Source organism: Diachasmimorpha longicaudata, chromosome 4 (genome assembly GCF_034640455.1).
Source record: "Diachasmimorpha longicaudata isolate KC_UGA_2023 chromosome 4, iyDiaLong2, whole genome shotgun sequence".
In the NCBI taxonomy this organism is placed as follows: domain Eukaryota; kingdom Metazoa; phylum Arthropoda; class Insecta; order Hymenoptera; family Braconidae; genus Diachasmimorpha; species Diachasmimorpha longicaudata.
In genome coordinates, this window is record NC_087228.1 from 6,466,356 (window position 1) to 6,489,937 (window position 23,582).

Consider the following 23,582-nt stretch of genomic DNA (forward strand, 5'->3'; position numbering starts at 1 on the left):
AACAGATGTTTTGACGGTCTAAAAATAGGATTTCGTTGCAATAAAATAATGTTAGAGTTTTGGAAAATATTTACCGTTCCGACGATGATATATCCAGCAGTGATTGGCGCTAGAAGGCCGGCAAGGTTGGCAAGGCAGTTGGTAAACGACATTAAGATTCCAGCGAATCTTGGTGATATGTCCAAATGATTGACCTTGAAGCCAGAGTAAATGCCACCATTGAAGCCAACACCTATCGTGAGTAGGGCGACGGTCAGCCACTTGTCACATCCTGTGTATGAGGCGGCTATGAGTGCAAGTGCTGGCCCGTACTGACCGATGCTGTTTATGATTTTTCTTGTTTTTCCGTGGCTAAATCTACCACTGGAAATCATCCAATCTGCCACGTGGGAGATCAACATCGAGAATATCCACATGGCGAGGTACGGAAGAGCCGAGACAACTCCATTCTGAATAAATAATTTCATAAAATCATTCAGTAACGAACAATTCGATAACACGAGATAGATCAGTGGAGTTTTTGGATAATATCTCCGAATCTAAGAGGAATAGAGGATTTTTTGTCATAACATTTGTTGTAGTACTCAATTCGCTCCACAAAAAAGGTCATAACAAGAAAATTGCTATTTTCCCCAGATCTCGAGATATTCATCAAAAACTGATGAGTAGTCAAAAGTGATTTATCTCGGTTTGCCATTTAATGGTTTATATAATTTAATTTCAAGATGAATACTAATTTTTTTAGTTTATGAGAATTGGATATCAATATGAAAGTTGCTATTGAATTTCTAAAATAATAAAGAACGGATTGTTGCTAGAATAAAAGAGGAAAATAAATTCACCAATTTTATGTTGAAGTGCAGAATTTGCTTCATGAACGTGGGTAGCTCTGTCATCAATGTCTCGTATCCGTAATTCTGTCCCATATGAGCCATGAGAATAGCCCAGAAGGGAAGAGAAGTCATGATCGACTTCCAGGGAACAGGTGGAGACTAGAAATTTAATTAGGAATGAATTATCATTAACAATAGAAATAATTTCCCTACAAATATTACTCGTCAATTGTTAACAATTTGATGAAAACTTACGGATGATCCAGCACTTCCCCACAATGCACTGAGAATATACTTCTTTTCCTCCTCTGATATCTTGGGATGTTGCTCAGGATCCTCATGCACCCAGATGAGGAAGGCAACGCACCAAATGGTGCCGACAGCTCCGAAAACATAGAAAATCGATGGCCAGCCACCAGAGAAGCCATATTTGGAGAGGAGACCACTCAAAGGCATTGAGATAACAGTTCCAAACTGAGCCCCTGTGATTACGAATGAAAAAAAAAAAGCAAAACCAAAAAATATGTGATTAGCCACTGGTAAAGATGAATAAATCTCTCTGGAATTGATTAAAAAATATAAAAAAAAATGTTTTTTTAAATGATCCTGTCCCAGAGATTTCCATAATCCATAATCCGGTGGGCCCGCGATGAATCGAATGTGTGTGTGCGTGTGCAGATTGGAAGATTGGTAGGTAGTAGGGGAAGACTCGAGACGATAGAGGATCGCGTGGTTTTAACTGAAAAATTTATCATTTTTTTTCTTCACATTTATTGAAGCTTACCAGCGTAAACGAAGGCGCCCATCCTACTCCTCTCATTCGGTGGTATCCACTTTGCCAGCATAGCGTGCGTGCAAGGCACGATCGGACCCTGCAATAGGGATAATCCATTCCTAGGGGGAGGAAATACACCCGAACAATCAAAAAAAGCGTTCACACTCGACTATGACATTTTTTATTTCGTTTTTTCCCACACAAATTTATTGTGTTTACCTCGTCTGGTGTTCAATGGCTAATAATTCTACCGGACCACTCGATCCATCTTATCAGTTTTGGGAAACTTCGGGAATTTCGGGACGAGAGGAAATATTGCTGAAAATTATTTATGGCAGAATCTATTCATATTATGAAAAATGCCGTTTTAGAAGGTCCAACTTTTTAAAAATCAAATTTATAGTTGTTAAAGATTCCAGAGTGGCAGGGAATTGAGTGAAATTTTTTTAATCCAAATTGAACGTGATAATCGATTCAAATGACGTATTAAAGATAATGAACATGGGCCTTAATTAACTGCGAGTGTTTACCTCACTAGAATTAAACTTTTTCTCAACTGGGGAACAATAATTCTCTTCAGGAATCAACGTAAAATTTCTATAGAAAATTTCTCTCGGTACAAATTTCCCTATTCAACCCAAAATTGATAATGAATTTTTGTCAACTCAATTGGATAATAATAAAAAAAATTCTGCTATAAAATTAGTGGCATTACTACTCAAAAAATACTCAAAATGAAAACTGATCAATTTTTTAGAATTTCTACTTAACACTCAGTCTTGCGTAAATTGATTCGATAAGATTTATAACTTCCACCCCATTGAATCCACATACATACAGGAACCCTCCCAATTTTCCCCCAATTCTCACGGGTGATTGTTCGTGTCATATTCGTCGAATGGCCGTACTTACCTCTCCCAGACCCTGGATAAACCGGACAAGAACTAGCCAACCAAAGCCCCACTTTGCGGATATCGGTACCAGCAGTCCAAACAGTGAATTTATCAGCATACCAACACCGAGGAAGTACTTGGATCCATATCGTTTGGCAAGAATACCGAATGGTATCTGTGTGAGTACATAGCCATAGAAGAAGGAGCTGAGAAGATAGCCTTGTTTCGTGGAGTTCCATTCGTATTCACCATCGGCGGACTGCAATTGACAAATGTATTAATTTTTTTAACAATTTGTTACTGATCATATCAATCAACATTGGCACAGCTGGAGAGTGTCGCAGCTTTATAAATACAAGATATCTCAGTGGATTGTGATTGACTCATAATTTTCAGGGGAAAATCGAGGGGGAATTCAATAAAAATTTATTGGAAACTTTAAATTGAACAATTATAGAGTCTCAAATATAAGATAAGGAGTCAAGTCACATGTGGACATGAGTATAATTTTTTTGTGAATGTTATGGACATAAATTAATCAAATGGAAAAGTTCTTTAATATAATTTTTATTTACTGCCGATAAGAATTCAATAAAATTTCTCATTTTTTTATGACATTCTTTCATACATTTGGCTTAGTCTCAATAGTCTCAATAAACTGCCAAAAAACAATTAAATGCGATATAATTACCGGATCATGTGCATCATCCGGGTCATTAGAATTAGTTCCGCACTCGTTGGTTCCTACGTCGTGTTCCTCATTAATCGCCGTGTGATTGACCATGGCAACAATAGCGACAGACATGTTAGTCCTCATGACATAGGCATTGGCCATCCCCAGGAACAGCATGAAAGTCACTATGTGACGTGACCCAATCAGTGCTGCAACAAATAATAATATTGACATTTATTATTGGCATGCGCAAACCCCTCGTGTGATCAAGGAATTCGGCTGTCACGATGTTTGTTGACAGTTTGTCAATCACGAGACGCGTGATTTTGTCTGTGTAATAGGACAGGACCACCAGTGATTCCAAAGGAATTTTGGGGATGGCACTCTGTCATCTAGAGTTGTCGCCTATTCAACTGAATTTTCATCTACAACTGCAGATGATTCATCAAAATAAGTGATAAATCAACGAGATTATTTTTCATGTTCCTCATGAACATAAGCCTCAAATAAATTCGTAGTTATCTATTGCTCTTTCTCCAAACCCGCGGGGCCATATAGTGATAACATCGGGTGATAACGCGGGCTTCGTATCCCCATTAACGAATCGTGAACTGAAAGATGATTCCTCACTGCGAATTACCCGAATAATTTCGTAATTTTTACGGAATATTTCTGTCTGTGGGATCCCAATCGCTGATAACGATCGGCAAATATTGAAAAATTTCGATAGTGACCCGATCCATCGTGATCGATCCTCCCACTCGAGTAATTTATTTAATTGACATTGGTGACCGCGGCCTTCAACTTCGGAACCACCCGAGGATTCATAAATTATTCATAAGAATTTGATACAACATCCACGTGGTCCACGAGTCCCGTTGGCGATCGCATCGAATCATTATGACCCCAAATCTCTATTAATACCATTACCCAATTCCCGGTGATTGTACTGGGAATTGAATAATAAATGAATCTTGAAGAATGGATTTGACCCGGATTGACCCGGTGCCTCCCGCTTATTTCAGTAAAATCATTTCTTACATAATCCGGGGTTTTAGTGTAAGTCATACTGATGATAATCTTCCGAGACCGACGGAGATGCGTCAAGAAATATCTTGGGGAAGATGAGTTCAAGCGGGAGGTTGACGTCCCTTTTATTCTCATTCCCCTCGGAATCACGCTAATGACTAGAAATAAATCGGGCTGATGAATGTGGGGCGTCAAGGGCACTTGGTGAGTCTGATGGTTTTCAAGAGATCCAGTAAAAAGGTGTAATGTGATGAGAATTTTCTTTCGTTTATAGAAAAACGTAGAGCAACTTCGAATGTCGGTTGCAACTAGTTAAAGTCTCTTAGTTTTAATTATTTTAATATTTTACGTGGCGTTGGGATTATTTCAAGGATATTTGCAGTATTTTTAATATTAAATTAAGTAATAATTGATAATTAATAAATTAATTTCCTTTCGTTGACGGGAAAATGCGACGGAACTTCGAATTTCGGTTGTAACGACGATTGATTTCTTGATTGAAGCGATTGACCCCCTTAATTTTAATTATTTCAATATTTTAGGTGACTGGAATTATTTCCAAGATAACCACCGTATTTTTAATATCAAATGATTTTTTTTTTTGCTAAAAATGCGTTTCTTGACGAAAAGTCACGATTCAACCGGCGATGGTCGATGAGATGAATCAATCGAAGCGAATAAAAACGCTAAATCATCCCTCGATCAGAGAAAATCATCTAGGCATGAAAGAGTGGGAGGGACTCGTGACATGTGCACGTGAACGTGACAGGCCAGTCCCAATGACGTCATCCCACATAACGCGTATCATCGGAAACAATTCGAACGTGTGAAGTAACTTCAACTAACGGAAATGAAATAATTCATCTTCGTTTAATATTTTCCTCGTTTATTCATAACCTGAAGTGCCTGAAATACGTAAGTTACAGGTTTTCGCAATTATTCAATTAAACCAACCGACTCCTGATGAATCCTGTGATTAATCATTCAATGATTCGTCAGATCCATGAGACTGCTTTATTTTTTTAAATGAACCTTCAATTTTCGTCGCGTCATCATCCGCAGAATTTACGCGAATTAAACGCCGACTGGAGAATCAATCAATCAAATGTAAATTGATATGACTTTCGAGGAATAAGTAATCGACGCCGGTGGATCGACGATCGGATGTCGGTGTCCTTGAGGACTTCCACCAGATGTAGAACAGGAAAAATCATTTCCGATGATGGTCTGCCCTTTGTATTATCCCCAGCTCCCGGTGACATTATCCGGCATTTAAACATCAGTTATCCCGACCAACTCTAGATGTTAACTAACGCCTACGTAGAACCTCATACCTTGTTGTCTTTAAATAACCGAGTGAATGCGAGAGACTCTGCCGGCCGTGCTCGTTAACACTGTCTCTCGTGTTTCCACATATCGGATTGAATTCTTTTGAATTTCAAATTTTCCCCGGTCATCGTTTATCATCTGAATACTGGAGTTGGAGATAAATAATATTATGCCATTGGATTTTTTAAATTAATTCCTCCGTCATCCTCAAGGCTCCACTGATTTGCATAATTTCTGATAACTCATACATTTTTTTAAGTTTAATTCGCAATATTTTTCATCCGGTGGGGGTAAACAAATAGTGGAATAATGTACATTGATTGGGAATTGCAATGTAAGGGAAGGGTTATCTAGGGGAGATTTTTTTAGTTTCATTTGCAACGGTTGTTTACTGAAATCGCTTGTCGTGTGGACCTGCCAATTCTCGAATAAAATTTATTTATAAAATTTCATCGTCGATTGACATTGAACGACATTTTTCGAATGACAGGTTCGAACGAAAAACGTCTTTGCAAGTTCCAAATGATAAATTGAATTGAAAATTAATTAATTGGAGTCAAATGCAATGATTTTTGTTTCGTTTCGCAACCTAAAAAGAGACCTTCAAAATGAGAAAAAAAAATCGTCGTAACCCCCCCCTCCCCCCAGCGTTTCTATAAATAGAATATTCTATCATACAACTCATCAAACTATTTAACTAATTATTTTCTTCATTACTGTGACGCTGAATACTTTGCGCACTAATTTAATTTTTAATTTTTCTATTTCTTTTACTACTTTCTAAAGGTAATTATAACATTAATGTTGTTTTAATGACTGTCTGACTCTTCCGACTGTGAATATATCTTCGGCAATATTTAAGAGATGTTCTCCTTCGTACAATAAACTTTATGCGCGTTTTGATTTAGTCCTTGACCATCTGTTAGTGGATTTTTACGAGATAAAGTTCTGTTAAATAGAACTCAAGCAGATCATCATCTCCAACCGTTTACCGCTCCTCAAAAGAACTTTTGTGGTATTTTTAAAAGAACACGAGACTCAAATAATTGGAAAGCACCAAAGAAATTTGCTGAACGGAAATTTTCGATACAACAATTCTGGTGATTGATGTAATCGATAGAAACCAATCAAGATGACGTGAAACTTTATCAGCAGATGACGCATCTGCGGCTCGCGTCTTTGAGTAAAGGAAAATTCTGGGAAACTCCCAACTCCGTAACGGAAAAATCGTAACAATAAATGGAACAAAATTGTACCAAAAAATAATGAAAATCGTACCCAAAAATGGGGAAAAAATTATTGAAAAAACTTGTAAAAAATCGAATAGCCCAGTAATTGGCGGATCACGCGATGCCGACGTCCCCTGCACGTGTTCTCCACATCTAGCAGACGATTCCCGGCGGCGAGTGGAGTTCCGAGTGAAATTAGAGAGAGAAAGAGATCCCGGCACATCGATGGCGCGTGCACCTCTCGAATTACGCGAACCATTCGCGTTATGAACCTTGAATGTATCCTTAAACGCGTGAAACTGAGCATAACAGAAATAATGAGGCCCAGGGGATTAATGAGACGGATTGATAAAAATAAAAAAGGGGACAAGACCGAGAATCCCTCTGATAAAATGACTCAAATTAAATAATCTCTCATTTTGTTTACCGACGGATACCTCAAAAACAACGGGAAATGGCGGAATTTTCATGATGAGCTTTTATCTGGGGAAAGGCAAGCTCTAAAAAAAAGTTTCCAGAATAATTTTTCCACCGCCTACAGATTTTGAAATATTTATCAAAAACCAAGGCTGGAGATAAGGTACATTACCTCGTTTCACGGCTCCACTACAGAATTGGAAGACGTTAACTCGAGAGGTGGGATTTAATTGACGAAGATAAGGAAAATGTCAACACGTTGAGGTGCATTCAATTAATCGATCTCCATTGGAATATCGATATAATCAAATGAATGAAGAAAAAGACTTCCAGTCTTCAAATTTCACCGCATGTTTCAGATTAAATCGCTCTCGTCTTCGGAGGACATTCGAATTTAAAAAACTTTGTTTCCATTTCCCTCCGATAATAAACATTTAATGAATATTTATCGAGTGGCTTTGGAACATCGGTGAAGCCTTCTCTGCTCGATTATTCCCACATCCGGAAAATGGAATATTTCAATTATTACCTCGCTGTTTAGGCTGGCACTTGTCGTTTTCGTCGAGGCCGGGTTGTTCCCACACCAGCACGTGGCCATTTCGTCCCCGATTCTCACCGTTACCAGCCTGCCCACCACTGGTCATCTCAACTGATTGATAAATTGTAAAAAAAAAAAAAATATCCACCTCACACAGCAAAAGACACCGCGAGTGAATTTCAAACTCACGGAATTCCCGACGTTTTTTTCCTTTTTTATTCCACCGAGTCCCTCTATTTCCCTCGCCGGTTTTATACTCTCCCCACGCACAACGACATCGACATTACCCCGCGGAAAAAGAAATATTAAATAAATAAATATTGTGATTAACAAACACTTGGAAATTATCGTACGGACACGGTCAATCGCACGAGTTTGACGATTCGTTCGATGTTACAACGACAACTAGCTTAATGTTAAAGACGAAGAGACGGAGAGGGACAGAAATTGCTTACACATACATTAATGTTAGAACCAACACACCAACAATTTGTGGCATGTGTTGGTGTGCGTTTGTGTACTTTCGGTGAAGCGATAACGACGATTATACGAAACGTTGCCGCAAGTTGCGCTGTTTCTGCGTATGTGTTTGTCTATAAGGATACGCGTGTGAGGGTGTCGGGTGTATGTGTATGTGTGAGTGAGTGAGTGTTGGCGGTGTGTTGGTCTCATGGCGCGACGCATGTGGCAAAGAGGGACAGGGGAGTGCCAGGGGCTGGCCAATCAACAGAATGCAACGATCTTAGAGACGCGAGTCGGTGAGACTTTGAAACTTTTCCCGCAATTTTACCGGAATTTGAATTATTTTACTGTCATTGTTGCGTCATTAAAGAACGGATTATTAATGTAATTATCATTGTCGGCATCAAAGTGATTACGAAACGATTGTTACGGGCTCCGATTGGAGATCGATTTGAAGATGAAAGTTGTATTTGGGGTTGGAAGGGTGGGAAAGGGCCTTATGCCCCTGGGGGTGAGTGAAGGGAGGGCAGAATAGAGGGAAAAGTAGGTCAACTTCCCTTATTTAACGACAAAATTTTTTTATGATCGTTATTTAGTCGCTGAAGGGATCTGTACAACCTTCGAGGGCTCATTATAGTTGCTAATGTCGTCATGGAAATTATGGATGATATTAGTGAACAATTTAGTAATTTAAAATTATTTACAAATGTAGAAAAGTGGAGGAGCACGTCCACCACTTTAATTGAGGAAAATTGAAAATTTCCTGGAAGAGGTAAATCAATTCTTTAAAAATTCGTTATGAAAATTCTTTTAAAGCCGTTTTTCCCTGTTTTGAATTTTCAAAACACTTCGTAACTGTTAAAATTATAAAATTAAACTAAATCTTCCAATTATTAACCTGAATTTTAACTTTGAATCAGGTTAGCAATTAATTCATAATGAAAAAGCTCTCAATTAATTCTCAAATTCTGGGTCAATTGTTGATATCACAATTCCATTGCTGTCATTATAAATTGTGTCAGTAATTTCATGTGAGACCAAAGTCTGAGTCATTAAGTTATAACTACTTTCCGGTTCGAAATATCCTTGAACCCTCATTATGGAAAATTTCCGGTCTTTTCTCTCCAGAATTGTCAATCAGTCTCGCCTGTCTTTGCCAAAATCATTGCTGTCACCGCAGGCACTCAATCTGCCATTTCCGCTGGATCATTATGGCGGGTCCATAGGAGACTCGACCCCGATGATCTATTGTTCGATAAAACTGCAGAGCGAGAGTGAATCAACGAAAACTGAGACATCACGTCCCTGACAACAAATCTAAGATTGGTGTTGTAATCTCGAAATTATTTTTTTTTTCATTTCCACTCTGGGAACGAACGTTGGGCTGAACAAATGCCGACCCTGGGAGGGACGTAATCTAATCAGCAGTTGGGAAAAAAAATTGGAATCATTTTTTATTCCTTATTTGGATGTCAAACGAGTTGAGAGTGATTTTCGCGTTTGAGTTCTCGAACGTTATTTGCGGAAAGAAATTTATCGCAAATATTATCGTAACGTTTTATAGAACTGTATCGTGAGTCATCGTGTTCGCATTTCCATTATAAAATTTCGTAAAAACTACTAATCATCGAAAGTCAGCCTAAAGAGAGAAATTGAAATGAAAAGTAAAATTTCCGAAACAAAAATTCTAAAATATCAGATCTGGGGGTTCATTATCACTAATTAGATATTTTTTTGGTTTTGAGGACGTATTCGCCTTAAAATCAAAATCAATTATCACAGATTAATGTTCACTGACGCGAGTGCACTCATACCGCAGAAATAATTTATAAATAATGTTAAAAAACTCCAAAATTAAATTTAGCCAATTTTTAGCCGAAGGGTGCCAACAAATTTCTCAACCCAGTGGCTGTCGCCTCGTGAATCACATTTTTAAATTAACTTAAAGCCGACAGATCCCATGTCCTTGTCCTCGACCGTCAACAACTACAGTTGTCATCTCATTTTTCATCCACCTTTCCATTTCCCTTCTTTCAATGAACAAATTTAATATTTTTTTCAACTCTCTATTGCGAATAATGTTGCAATTGGTGTCGTGTAGACACGTCTCGCTGACTCAACCATTGGTGAGGTAAATTAAGCAGCACACTACGAGAATTATGATTGCATGAGATAACAAATGTAGAATGATGATCATTCTGGACTTTGGAGTCAAGTGAATTAATGAAGAAAATCCATGACTTGACTATTATCGACTAGCGCCAGTGATTTTCTATTTTCCGGGGTCAGTTTTTCACTCCAAAAATAGTTTACGAGTGGAAGTTTTCACGGAAAAAAATGTGAATTTCAATTATCGTTCAATTAAATTCTTAAACATTGTAAATGTTCTCTTGTAATTATGATTGACACATCCCGACAGTTTCATTAACCCAACTAAATTTCAATTATTCTCCCATCATCGAGCAATTGTCGCCAATTTTAGACCTGACATTTACTGACGATTCGCTCAGTTGATCCATCACGAAAGCCGTTCGATTATTCTCGTGATGTGATTCCGTTTTTCAGTGGTCTAGTATCACGTAGTTGTCCCATTATCCGACAGCTCCCGGTGAATTACATGATCATCCCGATGGTTATTGCCAGTCACATTAATCACACTGACATTACGCAAGTCATGTTGGTTTTTTTCTTTAATTTGAGCTATGAGTCCAGTCGATTTAGTCAAACAAGTTCTATTCTCGGATTAACATCATCACAATTATGTACCGACGGCGATAGTAGAAACTGCAAGTCCGGAGATCTTTATTATCAACGGCGGGATCGTTAACAGAGGAGTTGATTTATCGGAGATCAATACAACGACTAATCAATAGATCAATAATCAATTGCTGGTAAAGCAGGCACAAGTGTTTGAAAACTCCGTCTTTATCTAGAACCGTCGGTTCGGTTTTTATCAGGAGGAAATTTCTCTAACCTAAAATAAAATTTGCCCGTCATTTACTACTTGTTATCAAGTGCCACGGTGGAAGTGAGGTACTAATCAGCAATAATAAACACATTTTACAACTCTAGGATATTTTCTGTGTATGGGTGTGTTTAGAAAAAAAATGTGAAATTAAATTGACAAATCAAGTAATTGAAAATCTTCACATTTATATTCCTGAAACGCGTGTCATAAATTTATCCCGCTGACACTACAAATATATTAATTCAACTGTCTCCACGTTCTGCCCGAACGCGTGAAAAATAGTTCAGCAGAATCAGGATGTCAGCGATTTCCCAATTATCAGATGACGTGGGAATGAACTCAAAAGACAGAATTCAACGCGCATAAGAGGCCACGTTTGGCCCTAACGTTATATAAGTTTTTATGATCTAATCCGGAAGCTACAAGGTCATCCCTGGTGGAACTGGAGTTATTCAATTTAATTTCACTTGACCATGGAACATCAATGGATACCGCTTTTATTCAGATCTTATCCCGATTAATTGAGAAATAAAGCCTTGGGAATGAACTTGAATGACCGATGTGACTAATCGGTCAATTCGTTCTCGAAAACATGTGAGGAATTTCTTGTATGCGGATTAGATTTTTTTTATGACAGGAAAAGTAGTTCTCAAAGGAACTTTAAATGTCTTTCAATACCATATTAATGGATAAATCTAATTATTTAAAGTATTTATTGTAGATTAGACGAAACTAAAATTAATTTTCTTTGATGTTACGTTTTATAAAGTTTTCTTTGAAGAAAGTTGATTAGAATTATCAGTTAGAATTATGAGATTATGCCACATTCTTCAAGTTGGGAATAAAATATACATATGTCTACGTACTATATATATGTACATATATATAGTGATAATGATGATCAATTTTTTTCCGATATATTTCGTTTTAATTTCATTTTATAAAAATGAAAAATTGGAAAATTATTACTGCGATCGTTATTTTTGAATAAATTCTTCTCGATTACATTAAATACTCTGTCAAAGTCTCAGGTGAAGGCATTTGCACGGTCACGACAGATCTCCGGCTTCATTCATTTTGAAAAATCTTAGAAGGCCTCCTTAAAAGATTAGCCGGACTTAGCAGGTCACATTTACCACCGGAAGTCTACCTGATGCATTAGTTATCGCACCGAACTTTCTACTGCTGTTAAGCTGCACCTTCGAGAGACGAGAATCGAGTGATTTCCAAGGATCCTGAGACAACCGCCTGTTTACCCGATTTCTTGAACGAATCGTTCTCACGATGATCCACTGATTCTCGCACCGTAAAAGCTAGTTCACCCGGAAAATAATCGGCTTATCCTGGCTCACTAATCAGTTATGCGGGAAATCTCGTCATCGCCTCCGACAGCTGTTTTTCCTCTGGTGGAGATCGTGGAAAACTTGTGCCAGATCGTGAAAAACCATTACATTTACTATTTATTGAACGAGATCGAAACCACGTTGTTTTATTATAAAAATTGCAATTGAAAATGTGAAAATTAAATCAATTCTGAATTTAAATTACCCGCCGAAGGTGCTAATCAGCTAATGAGACATGAGAATAAAGAACTATCGAGATATCAAACTACAGTGAGAGAGCAATTTTTTTTTTCTAATTTCAACTTAATTCTTTTGTTATTTAAAGCATAAAAATTTCTGCGTTTCACACATTTTTGTGAATATGTATTAGACAATAAAAAATGAAGAAGATCTCGTGAATAAAACAAAAAATTTGGACGAATTTCAAATGAATAGGAGTGACTTAAAAAATTTTAATTAATAATTGCAGTTGAGGTAAATTAAAAAAATTTGATTGATTTGATTTTTATAAAAATTAATTGTAAAATTTCTTGGAAATGACTTCGTGCAATTACCATTAACTCCATCATAATTAACAATGATATTTCGGAATGTCCCTTGTGGTCTTTATTTGGTGCGAAACAATCGACCGGAAGTGAGTGGTCGTTGTCAACAGGGCGACCCATCGCACAACAGAAATTGAGATGAAATGATTTTATTAACCACTCGGTAAATTTCCACGAAGCTATTATCCAGTGCTCAATGCGAGCACGTGTGCCGCACCCTTGGTAGCCACTGATGGGTTTTTTATCGATGTGAAAACAGAAGAGGTACAGTAAATGGAAACCCTGATTGATATGTGAGAAATCAAATCGATTATCGGGATTTACCATCAATTTATAACAGCGATAACGACGTGATTGGAAGTGATTCATCAGATAATAGGGCTGCGGTGTTCCTTGAATCGTTGAGGTGCACCAAAATGGCGAACAAATTGGTCATTTTACCCTAATTTTTTATTTCAAATGAAAGCGCTGTATTCGATCGATTTTTTGATTCTCTAATTTTTTGTTTGTGGGTACAATTTATTGTACCTACCGAGAGCAATGACAAGAGAAAATCAAAGGAATGCACTGAGAGAAAAATCTAATTTTTAATTAAATATTCTTCTGACAACAAATTAAAGCGGATTTTCCAAAGGAAATTTTGGACATTTGTTTGGCCAAAATAAATTGCATTGACAAAATTATATTTTTCTCTCAGTGGATTTCTTCCAATACCATCAAATCAACATTTTCCTCAATCAATGCAAATTCGTTTACTCCGATTTACAGTCAGCAACTTCGAAAAATTTACTGCCTTAAAATACCACAAATGAAAAGTAATTAATTTTTTTCCAAGAAAAATGTCTCTGTCACTATCCAAAAAATATTTCTTCGAATCGCTCAATGTGACCTTCCTGCTTCTCCTAACATTGACCAAACGCTATCAGTCTACAGTTCACGCCACATATTTAACTGGTAGTAGTCGATCATTAACTTTTATCAGAGACTATGAAATATGGCTCAAGAATTTTTTATGTAATAGCTCAGCATTCCTATAATTTTTTTCCTTACTCCTATATCAAGCACTGCATTTCTTCAAGGACAAGGGCAAATCTGATCCCAGTACTCTCTCCCCCACAATTTTTTGGTTTCTAACGAATATAATCGACTCCCTAATGCGATTATAAATTTTAAAGTCTTGAAATCGGTAAATTCGTCACTATTTTCCATGAATCATTTATCCAACTGTCTTCGTCTGGGGTTTACAATAATTTCCGATGGGAACCTGACCCTTCATTCCACCTGGTGACAGGTACCTGAAAATAAGAGGCCCAGGGCGCATACGCATTGGGTCAGAGGACCCTTCGGATAGATTTTCCCGGACGGCGTTAATAATTCTGAAGACAATCGTTTCCCGTTATCTTTTCCGGAATTTACCTCCCGGGAAGCCCCCAAGGTCGACCCCAAGGCCCCCCTGACCCCCGGCCCCACTCCAGCAATGGCTCGGACCCTCTCACGAATACCTTAAGGCCCAAAATTGCAATTCACCGACCTCAGCATTTATCTAACGTCAGCTCATTGAAAAAAAAACTTTCTTCCGCCGAAGCAATCAATCAATCAAACGTTTCCTCAACGTCGGCGGAATTTTTCCTCCATCGATTACTAACCCATCAACGGAAAACTCCTCGGAAACGATTTTTCCTCATTCATTCCAGAACTGCACTTGAAACAAATGTTTTTATTAATCGAATCTTAACTCCGCATCAATCACTTTCCTCATTTGCTGGGGGAATTTAAATCACGAGGTGAATAGTTCAAAGATAAATAAACAATCCCCCGCGATCACGTACCTCCAGCACTTGTGGAATAACTGACGTAAACGTTCGATAAAATCGTGATCAGAACATGCAATTATTGCGTAGATCATGAACGCTAGTGTAATTGCATACATAAAACAAGTTATCATTATCCGAGTGCAGAGTTATTCTCTATTTATAATCACATCGACATATCGTTCTGTCAGCGATTCTGGTGCGACAAACATGATCCATGACAATTAATCAGGCAATCATCATGACATAATTATAAATCATAAGTCCTAAATAGGTCATTACAATAATTAATTATATTTCAATGTGTCACAGGGAATATTAACTTGTAAGGTCGACGTTGCGATAATGTGCCGGCAGATTCGAAGCGATTTCGATTCGATTTGCCGCAATTTGTCATTAATATTTCCCCCATTTATCTCGGTCATCTCAATTATCTCGATAATTAATTAATTTCTTTTTATTTATTCACCTTCGGGATGAGATGAGAGATCAGTGCGTCCGGTTCGGTTATCACAAGATATGATTAACATTCCATCATCAATTATTGTCAGCGTAAATCACGGAAGAATCTCGATTGTTACACTCAGAGAAAATTATAATCAAGCAAATCATATTTATTTTGAACAAACAAATGCCCACATCAGATTTCTATCGAAATAATAAGGTTACGAGCTGCCGTATCCCAGAATTTGTTGTAATAACAATAGTCAGTAATAAACTTCTCGAGAAAATGTCATTTCCTGTCTGTTCTATATGAATTACGCATGACTAATCTTTTCTACGCTCAAGAACACTCATAATTAAGATATCTAGATTCCAAAGTTTCCGTACGTTTGCTTTCAAGGCTACGATAGGTTGAAATGTGAATAACGATAACTGAGGCATTTGTATTCGTGTGAGGAGTCTCGATAGAGAAGGGTGAAGAGCCCTGGAATTAACACCGTTATAGTGTTTGAATATTCCATAGGTGTAGGATTATTTTGAAGAAGTTTGTGAGCTACTTTGATGGACCTGGGGACCCTCAGACCCCTTTAGAATGGTCAGAGATTCACATTTAGAAACCTAAAAACTGATATTCGTAAAAAATTCTGATTGACATATCTCTAACCAAAAGTTGTCTTGCAGAGATAATTATTTTGAAGAGTTCTGAAAGATCTTAATTACTGTCGCTGTCATGACAGTGTAATTAGACACATTATGGAGCCTTCAGTACAGTGACGCCATCGCCAGGTGGCACCCTAAGCGCCCACAAACTTAATGACACCGGGAACTAATTTATGGAAATGAGTCAGAATATTTTGTTTCGTTTTTTAAAATTATTCTTTATGTCTCAACTCTCTCCCCATCTTTCAATGAATTGAACAACCAATTTTTATTATTAGAGGACCAACAAACACATGAAACGGACATCAACATGATTCTAAAACTTCGCATTTTGTTTACCTTATTCATAGATTTATGTAAAATTTAAATGCGATTTTTATTCAAGCTGATAAAAATTCGGTTGTGAAGTGATAAACGGAATACATTTCGCAAAAAAGGCATTCGTTTAATGATCCCGGAGTGAGTCAATAGCACTTAGTGTCACTGATCTGACTCTGTAACGGTGGAGGATCCAGTTCAGGACTGAAACAAGTTTTTATGACACCTGAGACACTTGTGTCATGACACGTGGTTACGATACATTCGCATGACCTCGGTTTAATGCCACAATTCATGAAATATATTTGTCATTTTTTTTCACCCGTGACATGCGATTTTTGAGATAATTATCGGGTAAACAAATCCTTACAACAATGGGACTGATGACATCAAGGTTGCATAATCATCTGCGGCTGAATAACATAAACTAATATTGATCAACAAATACGAAAGTTCAGTAAAATTAAAAGCTATAACTCAATGTTTATTTTCATCTATTTTGTTTATTCAGAAAAAATTGAAATAATATTTAATTTGATGGGGAAAAGTGCCTTAAATTATTAACTCAGAATTATCGATTGAATCATACGCTGATTTGAATAATTCAGGGGCCAAATCGTTAAAAAAAATTCAAACAATGATGCAAGGACTTGAGAAATATTCTGCAATTGTTTAATAGTCCTTTTAAGAATATTTTTACTGCAGAAGTTAATTTACATTGTGATTTTATTCTTTTCCGCGTGGAACAATAGTAATAGTCCGTAATTTGCGGTTGTGTGCGGTTATTACGCCACCTGGCGATAGCGTCATTGTACTTAGTTTGTCACAATCTCCGTAATTGACATTTGATAACCGTCAAACATTTCATTTTTTAAATAGACCTGTGATCATTGAATTACCGGTGAATTGATGTGAATTATTGCACTATCGTTATGATATGTAACAGGTAGTTAATGTGAATCTAATCGAGAAAGGTGTGGGACAAGGTGATGCATTCGCCTTCTGCGACAGGTTTTGCAGAATTACGTGACGGTTTCACGGTTCGGTAATTATATGAGAGTGATCTATTATCTTGTTATTTAAAAAAATAATTCTATATTTCCGTTATAAGTGATTAGAAATAGCATTATCAGGTGATAGAAATGTGGTAATTCTGCACCTGACTTTCATTTTTTTTAATTCACTTGCTGGATTAAAATAATTAGAAAAATTATCGAATGAGAATTTCCAGACGAATAATTATCTCATGAGATTAACCCTCTACTTAAAAAATAATTAATGGAATAATCGGGAATATCAGATGTGACATTCACAATGAGAATTTCAATTTGAATTTCATTATCAGTTTCATTGACTTTATGAAATCACAAAAATAGATCACACATCATTCGGGAAATCGTGGATTTCCATTGACCATTGGGACCGATAAGTTTAAGTACTTGAAAAATTCCCACTCCGATAAGATATCGAAAGCTTTCGTTCCGTTCAAGACGAATTACATCTGATTACAGAGTAAAATTTCGTGGATTTATGATTTTTATCCTCAGCTTTCACTGATGGAATGAGACTGACAGAAAACGCTGTTATTTATTCGTTTTCACTTCGAGTGTCAATTTAGATGAACTCCTTTCGAAAATGGCATAATTACGGGGATCGGATAGAAATTGTTGTTGAAGGGAGTTTTTTTTCAACACATTGTCTACTTTTAATTGGTCTTAACCGCCACTTGTTGAGCCACAAATTTTTTACTCTACAATGAATTAACCGAATAGTTTATGCTCTGCACATTTGTTGATCAGCAGGTCCACAAAATCGTTACATAATAGATTATATATCACATATTATTACGCTACGAAAACGTCAAAAGTCGTCAAAATATGAGATCATACATATTATTATCATCACATTAACAGCTTATTAATTATCCCAAACCCTAACTTCTTCTAATCAAAAGATTTTGGGAAAAATTCTGAATAAACTGACTGGGATTGGAATTCTAATCAGAATCTTTTATGGCGATTTCTCGGTTACAGAGTTTTAAAGTCGACAACTGGAAAAATTGTTTAAATATCTCTGCTAAATGGATGACCGTTTAAATCCTTCGATCTGCTTCAATGTTTCCGATGACCTTAGGCACATGGGCCGGCCCCGAGCCGTAATGAATTCTCGGTACAGGAGTGTACGGAAATTAATCTGCACGATTTTAAGTTCAATAACGACGATTATTCAACCCCAATACCAGGAATTTATTGAAATTTAATTGACTAGAACACGAGAATTTCTGCTGCGGCGAAATTCGCCTGAATTTGGCGATATTTATTAAATAGTGCCCTGGATTCTCATTTTAATATCATCGACCCCGATTCATAACTGATCTCACACAATTATATTTATTTTATTCTCAAGGTCAGTTGTCAAACGTTGAAATGAAAGAATTATTCGATTTTACATACGATGTCTGAGTTATCGCCCAGTGAAGACGTTCCATTTTCCATCCCTCTCCCCTGATTTTCCATTTCACATTGATTTTTTAATGTTAGGAATAACAATTCAGCAGAATAAATAACCAAATAGCTGGGATGCGTCAAGTAAAAAAGGCGCTAAGCAATGAAAATAAATATTTGTCATTGAAACCTCCGGGAATTTATTATCTGATTGAAGATGAAACTTTTTACCACTGCAAGCTTTCACTAAAATTTATGTTCCACCAAAAAAAAAACATCCTAGTGACCTTCCAATGACATTGCCTTCTGTCTCCTCAACAGAATCCATTCTAATCTCGGCTAATTTACTCTGAGATTAACAGCCAGAACACATCATCTGAGGAATGTTTTCGCTAGTCTATTTTTATACCCCTGATCAGGTGCTTCACAAATGGAATAAATGTCGGTATCATATTATGATAAGAGTTTCAGTCGAATGTAATCAAGTATTCATCGCATGTATTATCGATAGGAATTTTAGCTTATGAGGTCGTCCACCTTATCGTCACTATTTCAAAGGTATTTTTGGAAACTAATCATGAACATATGAGTAATACTTCGCGTCGCGTTCCCTCTACATCAAATTGATGAAATCGAAATTATGAAATCCCTTGAAATCGCCAAATTCCCAAACAAACCGCCCCTGTTTGAATTTCCCGGCTCGAATGCCAACATATGGTAATTGTGTTGATGAACTAGGAAGCAATTTTACACGTGAAGAGCCCCATTTATGTAATTGGGCTTTCATAGATAAAATTCGCTTGAGTGCTTTGGACATTCGTAATTTTTTACAGAATTTTTTAATGAAATTCAGTTCGAATGAATCACAAAATTTAATGTACATGTTTTCTTGGAATTCCGGGACTGAGAAAGTGCCTCGAAAATAATATTCCAAGACCATTCATTTTGATAACTACAATCATATCTGATAGGAAGAGCTATTTGTTTCCCCCAGTTCAGTGTTGAGTATCGTAAACATGAAAAGAATGCAGTGAAATCATAAAACCCACAAACATCGTAAATCAATTTTTCCGATCTTGATGACTACGTTACCTAGTCCCACAGTGGTAGTGGTAGTGGTTTTTTTAAACTACTCATTATCAATTTGTTCAAATAAATTATCACAGGAGTAAACCTTTCAATAATTATTCACCCGAGACTTTCCTTAAATTATTTATTTGAATACAGAGATTGTGTTGGTGTTTATTTTTTATCGGAGACACGGACATGCGATAATGTCGGCCAAATTTTTTTTGTACTTCACAATTTATTAATTCTTTGTGTAGAAAAATTATCTAACATTTGAGTAATTATTCTCGAAGAATTGAAATAATTTTTTACGAAGCTGTCGACGAATTTTATTGACCCCTCAGATAATCTTTCTCGAACGATTGAGACGATTCGATTATAGAACGATTGATTCTTTATTGGTCAGCACAATCGCCATGAGATCTTAGTCTTGGCGGGAAGTTCAAAAATGTTGGGTAATCGGTTTTGTTGCTCCAGTTATCGGTTTTACTCCTCTAATAATCCCGACCGGAGATGATGATTTATCGATTGCGGAATTATCTGTCACGCGCGGTGCACCAACAGGTGCAATTCGCACCCACGTGCGTCGCACGTGCGCAACGATGTTCATGAACGTGTGCGCCTCCAAAGGCAATTTGTTATTTCAAAAAATGAAGAAAATTGCATCGATTTATTGCGAAAATAAACCGCAGCAAAGAGGGATTGACAATTGCCTTTATTGTCGTGTCGATGATCTGGTGAGAGATGCCGCATCAGGAAAAATTTTTTGCATCGATTGTCCATTGAATGCGATAAGACGCGGAGAAAATAGTCCGGAAGAAATTACCCTAGTCTTTTCTAAAAGAAAGTTTGGTTTCGTTAAATTTCAGATGAACAGCGGTAGAAACTGTGGAACTGTGTCTTAATTGTATTCGCCATGAAATAATTTTCTTTTGTTCAGACGAGAAGTTCCATTTGTTTATAAAATCCATTTTCTATTGAAAAATAATTTTCTGGGGGATTTGGTGCATCAGTTTTTCGCGAAAGTGTTCGCTAAAAAATCACGAAAGGCCTAGAGTAAGATTTAACAAAATAAATTACTGAAATTTAACCTGATAATAAAATAAAGAGATAAACATTCACCAAAAGTGTGAGAATGTGTTTGAGGACAATTTTGAAAATTGTCTCGTGGCATTTCACATTTTTACCTGAATTTTTCGGCGAAACTCCACCACCGCGCCTTAAATTCAATTAGTCATTTTGATAATCAGTCACTTAACTTATCCTTCGTAATTTCGATTAGAAAATCAACTCATTGATTGGTCAGTGAAGTGTTTCCTGAAAAATCGCGAAATTTATATAAAAAATAATAAAAAAACTTACCCTTCGGCTTCGGCACTTCTGTTTCGAACACTTCAATCTGCTTCTTCATCTCGTTATGTTTAGTGAAACCGTTTTCGGCGCCCATTGTTCCGCCGACAATGTCCAAAAATGTTGGACGATCCTTGCAAATACACAGAGTAAACAAATGTCTGAATTCCGAATGTCGGGCACTGGGTTACTGCCACGAGTCTCGTTCAGTGGTCACTCCGTTACTGGCAGCAGAGCCAACGTAGTGCTGACACTTTAGTCAGCCGACACCTTGCGCACACGAGCCGATCAGCTACCCCTACCCCAACGTTGTTCAGGTAAACGATTTTCCCCACCGATTCCGCGTGTCTAGTCTCGTTTCTGGCGACTTCCCTGGGCTTCCTGTTGCCGCCACAATTTTCCCGTCTGGATTCCCACTGCCCAACAGTCATTAGCCACGAAATTAGGGACCATTTGTCTGATTACCCTCCAATAAACCAAACTGTTTTAAGGCACAAAACGAGGGGTGAAATATCCCCTTTCAACAAATCCGGTGTCAAGTTGTTTGAAGGGGCTCCCCAGCAATCCTGGCAATATAGCAAGAAAATTATACATTAGTTTATTATCTTTACTAATTTATGACGAATTAATCAACAATATTTGACCTTAAATTTCTTAAATTGAATTAAAAAAATATTTTAACATGTCTTTCTATGATTATTGCCGTTTGTTACCCAATGGATTGCGTATCATAAGTTCATTAGAAAATTAGTAAAAACCGAGCCTCAGAGTTAATCTAGACCTCAAAGAGAATGTCCTCGTCATAAGCCTATCCGCCATATTGGAACGCTAAAACCCGGAAATGATTCTGCAAATTAGTCTCACACCTGAAAAATGAAAAAAAAAAATCGTCTTGTCACCTGGAACGACAAGTCTGACTCTATTCCCTCGAAGATTATTCTATTTCAGTTCTAGTGTCTCGTGCACACGTGTTTGCCTCCTGTCTTATCCATCGAGTAAATATCGTGGTATGCGATAACAAAACTATGCAGCGCAATGACCAATAATCAGTCATCGAAGTGGCCGACGCATTCGATCGATTTTTTTTTTTCGCCAAGAAATTAACCAAGGGGGGAAAAATCAATCAATGTCATTGTTATAACGACGCATTTTCAATGGCAATGGTCTGTCTACTTGGATCACGGTCGCGGCCGACGACCTCATCGTGCATTGCCGGTATCCTTCGTGGTGCCTCGGCCTTCGTCACGCGAAAGTGCTCGTTAAGGCTCGAATATCAGTGGAATTCCATCGGTATATGCTGCCACTTTCCAGGCGTTTCGGCTGATAATTGATCTGCAGTCATGACTTTCTTCCAATCGTCGGCTGACGTCAATGCTTCGTGTACTTTTTTTTTTTCAAATATTTAAATTGCGCAGATCTGCATGATTTATTTACACTATCGGTTGTATTTTTGGTGTATGATATTTGCATTGTTTGTATGATTAGATTGTTCCCTTTTTAATATTAATTTGACATTTTTGTAAGAACCGATGGAGTATTTCAAATGAATCTGTTCGAGAGATGGGTTTAGGTCATAGTGATTAGCTGTAGCCCTATTTGCCTACGTGATAAGATATCTTGGATGTTTGATACCCTGATACGATAATTCGGAGGACCCAGTAAAAGTTATAAAAAAAACTCTCCCTGTTGTGTTCGAGTTACTGAGATACTTCTTGTCATTTTCTCAAGTGACTTATTCACGAAACAAAGTTTGCGTTTAGTTGAGGAAAGGTATCATCTGAGAAATTAGATATAATGCAAATATAATCTATCAATATTCTATATAATGTGGTATATAATTTTTGTATATATTTATTTCCTGTTCTGATCGTTGGACAATAGACATTGTCCAGGGGATCCCCTGCGAAATATTCTCCATTGACGATAGCGATCGTGAAATCTCGATGAGATGCCACTGACGTTCGGAACTCGTCTATTTTTCCTGTGAAACCTCGTGGTACGTCTTAGCATATCTCCTTGGAAACCAGCACCTCTTCCTCAACTTCGAAGAAATGGGGCTCCACCACTATAAAATAACCGGAATCATCGGTCAATGTCGAGTATAATCTGGCTCCCAACGCAATAGTTCGTTCAATTATTCAATTAGACATTTTAGTCAACGAGTTGACGAGGAGAATAACAGGGACTAAAGATACTTGAATGCTTTGTTAAAGCCTGACCCTGATCATCTAGTACGTGCGACCTCGCGTGTGACTGGAAACTTCTTCTGGTTGATTGATTCACACCTTCCGGGTGGATTTTCCGCGACACTTTGGCCCCTTCCGGGGAGATGATTTTCCAATATCCTCCCAATTTTCTTCATCATCTCCTTCCTCGAATAATTAACAAAAGACATTTGCAACAAATAGTCTCAATATTTTTTTATCACATGGTATGGGTAAAAAAAATATAAA

The 23,582-nt window shown here is 37.2% G+C and overlaps 1 protein-coding gene across 2 annotated transcripts in view; it reads right to left on the bottom strand.

The window, feature by feature from the left end:
* The window catches only part of LOC135161089 (putative inorganic phosphate cotransporter), a 24,865-nt gene extending 2,735 nt beyond the window's left edge, over positions 1–22,130 (bottom strand). Inside the window, exons 1-7 of one of the 2 annotated variants that reach the window (XM_064118364.1) lie at positions 21,142–22,130; positions 3,193–3,383; positions 2,521–2,760; positions 1,618–1,705; positions 1,089–1,315; positions 843–992; positions 75–449 (exon numbers count right to left, since the gene is read on the bottom strand). In XM_064118364.1, the coding sequence (XP_063974434.1) occupies positions 75–449; positions 843–992; positions 1,089–1,315; positions 1,618–1,705; positions 2,521–2,760; positions 3,193–3,383; positions 21,142–21,226 (1,356 nt within the window). In that variant the 5' untranslated portion in view covers positions 21,227–22,130. Of the gene's footprint in view, positions 1–74; positions 450–842; positions 993–1,088; positions 1,316–1,617; positions 1,706–2,520; positions 2,761–3,192; positions 3,384–7,707; positions 8,130–21,141 lie in introns of those variants that run through there. The other variant, XM_064118363.1, reaches the window with a different exon arrangement.
* Between the last annotated feature and the right edge of the window lie 1,452 nt (positions 22,131–23,582).